This window comes from Pistacia vera, unplaced genomic scaffold (assembly GCF_008641045.1).
Source record: "Pistacia vera cultivar Batoury unplaced genomic scaffold, PisVer_v2 Contig363, whole genome shotgun sequence".
NCBI classification, from domain to species: domain Eukaryota; kingdom Viridiplantae; phylum Streptophyta; class Magnoliopsida; order Sapindales; family Anacardiaceae; genus Pistacia; species Pistacia vera.
The window spans coordinates 232,562-238,842 of NW_022196183.1; the positions used below are offsets into that span (position 1 = coordinate 232,562).

The following is a 6,281-nucleotide window of genomic DNA, read 5'->3' on the forward strand; positions in this document are numbered from 1 at the left end:
GGAATTTTGGGGATGTAATTGTCATAATTGAAAACTGTTAGGGGTGAAACGTAAAAACTAAAATCTGGAGAGAGAAAGAACGGGTCCACCAGTTCCCGTATAGGGTAGGGCACGGGTCCAAAATATTGGACCCGTATATATCGACCCTTATAAGGGCCCGTACCCATTTGACCCGTACCTGTTTGACCCGAACTGTACCCAGCCCACCCACCCACCCGTTTTGCCAGATCTACCTTTTGGGTACCAACTTGTTGTTTCAGAAAACCTTGGGTATGCGTAAGTCGTTCGGTCTTTTCTAAAACATCAAACCACATGGACCTAAGGCCCGAAAAATTTTACAAAGATCCGGCCCAAATTCACGGGTCATGGACCATCCAAGTTAAACTATACATTTAGACCTGATAAAACGGGTTTGAACCTGCGATGAATCCGTACTTGGATAAATAATACTTCCACTGTTTTAATATAAATGACTTTTTAAGTTTGTACACAACTTTTAATGAAAAAATTTCATCTGTCTCCCACCTGACTTTTTTCTCTGATTTTGTAGGTGGGAAAAGCTTTGCTCTGATTTTGTAAGTGGAAAAAACTTTCCTGCTGCACACATTGAATTATTTAAATAATTTAATATATATTGTCATTTTTATACCTTCAAAACGACATTTAAAAAAAAAACAGAGAGAGTATAAGGTAACCCTTTTTACCCGTACCCGGTTCGGCTTGTTTTGAAAACGGGTGAATGGGTACACCCGCGGGTACCCGTTTGTTAAAAAAAAAAAAAAAAAAACCCACCTCCTGTTCGTTTGAAATCCCCAACTCATCTCGTGTCTCACACTCACTCACTCAACCGTCGCCGCTTCTCCAGTCTCCAGTATCCACCGTCGCCCCATCTCCAATCTCCAGAGCGACGTCTCCACCGAAAGCCGCTTGCTCAGGTAACATACACGCACATACTTAACAACATAAACACACTGATACATTAACATACACACACACACACACACACACACACACACACAAATTCAATTTTTTTCTTACTTGTTATATTAAAGTTCAGTTTTGGCTTGCGTGTGGGTGGGTGGGACTTCTGGTTTGGTTTGGTGGTTTGTCTGGGGGTGGGCACCGACTGGGGATTTTCTAAATGTTGTTGATCTAAAGGGTCTGGTTCAGTTTTGGTTTGGCTTTATATCTGGGTATAATCCTGCCTAGCTCAACCATGGTCACTAGGTGACCTCTTCCTGGAGAAGGATATAGAACAATGGCGTCCTTCATTTAGATTTAGATTTTGAGTTGAAACTTGAAACTGTTAGTCGGGATCAATCACAATTGCTGTTGAATTTTAAGAACAATCCTCTACCGTATATAGTACACTAATTGAGTGATGGGGGTGGTCAGTTAGAACTTAAGAACGTATTTAAGAAATGTTTCTGTGTTTCTTTCTTTTGTGTCACAAAGAAGTCCGTTAGAGAAGAAGAGTAACTTAAGAACATATTTAAGAAATGTTTCTGTGTTTCTTTCTTTTGTGTCACAAAGAAGTCCGTTAGAGAAGAAGAGTAACTTAAGAACATATGTAAGAAATGTTTCTGTGTTTCTTTCTTTTGTAAAATTTGTTTAATTCTGTACCATGTGTGTTTTCTTGTTAATCTTAGATTTTGTGTTTGTTTTAGCTGAGATGGCATCCTTCACACATATTGCCAGCGTCTACTTGTAAAATACTAAAATGTATATAAGTCAGTGTACTCCTCGTTTGTTTCAGTGTCTTTGTAGATTGTTATGCATTGTTTTGTCTTTTAAACTAGCAGAACAATACCTTGGTTCAGGCTATTTATTTTATTACTGTGAATGATATTGAATTTAGGGTTTTATATTTCCAACTTGTATTCAGCAACCACAAGGAGCATAAGGTTGCATATTTGGTTACATTCTTAGTTAGTTTTACTGAAGTATAGTTTTTTCTTGTTTTGTATTGTTGTAATTGTTGTGCAGATTATTGGAGATAGAAGCTTCTGTTTTTAGTTACCTGGGTTTGCATTGACTGAAGGAGGATTTTTGGTTAAGATTTTACCTAAGAGATTTGTTTGTGAGATATCATGAAGATTTCGAAGATTGAGACTGTGAGTGATTCCGGTGGGAAAGTCAATGAGGAAGAGCATGATTACAATAATGATTTGAGGTTGGCAAGGCGATTGAAGAGAAGGCGCATTGCCTCTGAGAATTTTAGGCTCACCTGTGGTAGCTATAAGGCTTCAAAACAAACTATTAACAGTGATATCAAGAACAACAAAAATAAGGGGTCTGTTGCAGAAGTAGTGCTACTTGATTCAGATTATGAGGGGTTTCTAAATGATATGGCACAGGAGGTTGATGTAGATAGTGATGCTGGGTGTGCAGATAATGTTAATGGTGTAGATAAGGATGATGTTGGTGAGGTTTTAGATCCTCATTATATGATATTCTTAGAGAATTTAAAAGAAGATGGGAAATCATTCGTGCTTGAACTTGCTCTGGGTAATGGGACCTCGATAGTTGTAAGGTATGAGGAAGAAAATGATTCTAGAAATGGGCTTGGCATGGAGAATTTGGAAGACCATCAAAGTGAACAGAACATAGAAACTGAAAATATTTTGAGGAGTCAGTTGGATAAAGAAAATAATGAAAAACCAAGAGTTTTGAGGAGTAACTTGGCGAGACAAATGACTGAAAGCCAGGGAACAGTTTTGAGGAGCAATTCAAGGTGGAGAAAGACTGAGAGTAGGAGACAAAATTTGAGGGGCACATCTGGGAGAGAAGCTAATGGGAGTTCTAGTATATTGAATGATGTTGTAGAGAGAGAAAAGACCCAGAGCTCAAGAACTCTGAGGAGTAATCCTAGGAGAGAAGATAATGGAAATGTGAGCATTTTGAATGTTGTGAAGAAAGAAAAGACTGAGAGTCCAAGAACTTTGAGGAATAATTTAAGGAGAGAAAATAATAAGACTCGAACTATATTGCATGGTGTTGTTAAGAGAGAAAAGGTTGAGAACTCAAGACCTAGGAGAAATGTTTCAAGGGGCGAAGATAGGAAAACACAAAATGGATTAAGAGATGTTGAGACAATAGATAAAAAGAGTCTAATGGCTATGGAGAATGTTAAAACAGAAGCCAAAGGTCATGTTTCTTGCTCAGCAAATGATTTTTCAGGCAAGAGATGTAGGTCCAATTTTGTGGACAAAAGCTATCTACAGTTTGCAAATTCTTTAATGAAAGATGGTCAAAATTTTCTATGTACACCTGAAGGTGGTAACAAAATGGCAAAGGATGGGGATGAGGGCAGTTCTTCTGACTCAGAAGTAATTATTTTGGACAATGATCCAATTTTAAATGGAAAGTCTACTCCATTTGAATCTTCAAAGTTTTGTGCTCCTTGTGTATGTATTATGTCCTGCTACAGCCTTATTTTTTTTCAAATCTTTTCTTATGTATTAGCTTTTTTTAGCAAATGATGTTATATGTTTTCAGTTTCTAAATCTAATTTTATTTATTTATTTTTTGTTGGCTCTTTTGGTTGTGTGCATTTTTTATGTTGTGTCACAAATGAAAAGGTTGTTATAGATGATGAGGGAATCATGGAATGTCATGGAAGCAAGCAATCTCAATTTAGAGAGACACTTATGGCAAAGCTTCAAATGCCTTTTGACAATAAAGAATGTGATGCTCTTTTTCGAGATGCATCTCAGCGAAAGCCAAAGCAGGGAGCAAGAGAATTGCGTGGACGGACAGTAGTATTTCCAGCTGATTCTGATATGCCATCATATCTTGAGCTGCACGATAGTAAGTTTATTAATATGCATTTATTTTCTTTGGGTGTGCTAATAATGCCAATTTTTACTACATATCAAGTGTTTTTCATGATAGATATTATCTTTGTTGCATTGAAGTTCTTGATGATAGTGGTGAAATTGGGACAAGGATCATAGGATGGCACAGTCCTTGATCCTAAAATTTTAGCAAACAGCTAGGACAGCCTTACAAATTCCAATGTAGGAGCATATAGGAAGATACTCTCAAGCATGTAACAAGTTGTTGGTTTATTTGTGAAGCCTCCTGAACACTATATTATTAGATTGACTTCAGACTTGTTTAGTTGGAAGGTAGTAATGGCTTGTTATGGAGAATTCTTATGTAATTACTTTTACTTTCTGGGTTCTAGTGGGGGTCTCACTTGGTTTTTATTCTTACATTCCTTTGGTTATTTTTTGGATGGCTTATTCCTTTTGTATAAATCCTCTTATAAGTTTATAAAAGCTTTTGTTTCTTATAAAAAAAGACTGTGAAGTGTTTCAAGATTTCTTATTGTCTACTTATAATTTTAGTAATTAAACTCCATAAATTGTAGGATCTCATAAATTCTCATCCACTTTGTGATCCTATCATGAGAACCCTCTGTGATCCAGGGTAGGTAGCTAAATTTGGTCACTTTGCTGTTGATCTTATGAAGTTTTTGAGTTGACGGAAGGAAAAAGTTTCTTGGGGTGTATAATATAAACCTATTAACTTCTGTATTACATCCAACAAGAGTGGCATTAGAAAAATGAGGATTTGCTTCAAGGTGATTACCTTAGTACCACTGAAGCAAGCTGTTATTGGATGGAATGTTTATGATTATTTATAGTTTTCTTCATCAAACTCTGAAGGTTTATGCTTTTTTATGCTTCTACTTCAGCACAACTTCCATGACTCCATTTTAAATATATTTTGCTTTGTCTTACATCTTATATGTATATCAGTTCCACGAAGTTAAAGGGATTTTTTTCTCATAGAATGTTAATTTACTATATGTTTCCTTGCAGGTCTGGCAAAAAAGGTAAATCAGGCTGGACGTGATCGACGTAAAATTTTGAATCTCTTACGTGGATTCTTCTATTGGTTGAAGGTGTGTGATTTATTGCAATTTCACGACTTTAAATGGATCTTTTATTTTAGATCACAGAGTCTGACACCATTTTAGGTTGATAATTTGATACTTTGAATGATAGTGCATTGTCAGTTTGCCCAACTAAATGAGAATAGCCACTGAACTGATATTAATAGAATAGAATTAATTTGCTTGACAAATAGTAGGAAGTTGGAATATGCAGCTATTCACTTCTAATGTAAATTTGTGTGTTTTTAGCCTGTCTGTTTATGGCTTCTGCATGTTGATGAAAGTTTTTTTTCTCTTGTACGATGTTCTGGCTACTTGCATATTGTGGTAATGTACATTATATTATTTCAAAATATAATACTGCAGTGGCTTCCTTGAAGGGTCTGGTGAAATTTCACTTTCAAGTGTGCAATTTACAGTTGTCCTAAGGTCCTGATCCCAGAAGATCTTATATTGTTTCAAAAAAAAATTGAATCTTTTAGGCACTCTGTTGAATCATCAGCTAGTACGTAATCACTTTACACTTGTGATTATTGTGAAAGCAATTTCATAATGACATTTCATGATTTGTAAATTCTGTTTATTTTTGTTCAGAATTTGTCTAAGGAAGGAGCATTTTTACCTTGGATGGACTCACAATGTCTAAGCACCTTGCCACCAGTTTAACTCGGAGTCTCCCCCTCTAATTGAGAATGCAATAGCTTGATATCGCAAAGAAAAACGTCCACTGGGGAAATTTTGCAGTTTGATGTAAAGACCTAGCATGTAAAAATTTTGGCAACTTGAAAAAGATGTATAACAAGTAGGCCGGAATTCAGAATGTTTTGTACAGGATATGTCACAAGCCATCAAGAGAAACTCTTATGAAATGTTTTGAAACGTAATTTCTCGTCTGGATTTCGTTGTTGAACATAATTTGTGGCTTACCAAAGCGAAAGCTCCATTGCATCCGTGCTGTTTTAACTTTTTCCACCGTATATCAAAGTTAGAAAGATTGCGTGGTTTCTTTGTAGGGTTACCCTGCTTTATGCTATTTTTGTTTCGGGTTACTTCTGAGGCAAAACAAAATTATAAAAAGAACATTGCTCAAAAGCACTTGTCGACGTGGTCTTTGGAAAACAAAACCTGAGTAAAACCTATAAACCATTTTAACTATGAAACCTTACTATTATAAATTATTGTTTGGGTTGGTTTAATTGGGATTTTCTATGATGGTAGATTTTATTTCTATTTCTAAAATTTAAAAACTGAATCTAACATTAAAACGAAGAACCTCATGAAAAATTTAAAAATTACAATTATAATCATATTTACATTAATAATATATTTGAGTGCTTATATTATAAAAATATATCCACCATCTAAAATAATTTGGAGA

The 6,281-nt window shown here is 35.6% G+C and overlaps 1 protein-coding gene across 1 annotated transcript; it reads left to right on the forward strand.

Annotated features, from left to right (window-relative positions):
• The first annotated feature begins 830 nt into the window (after positions 1–830).
• On the forward strand, positions 831–5,864 carry LOC116140080. Its single transcript, XM_031425715.1, has 5 exons — positions 831–935; positions 1,987–3,407; positions 3,582–3,810; positions 4,830–4,912; positions 5,498–5,864. The coding sequence occupies exons 2-5, from the start codon at positions 2,091–2,093 to the stop codon at positions 5,567–5,569; spliced, it is 1,701 nt and encodes a 566-aa protein (XP_031281575.1). The 5' UTR covers positions 831–935; positions 1,987–2,090; the 3' UTR covers positions 5,570–5,864.
• Positions 5,865–6,281: the final 417 nt, after the last annotated feature.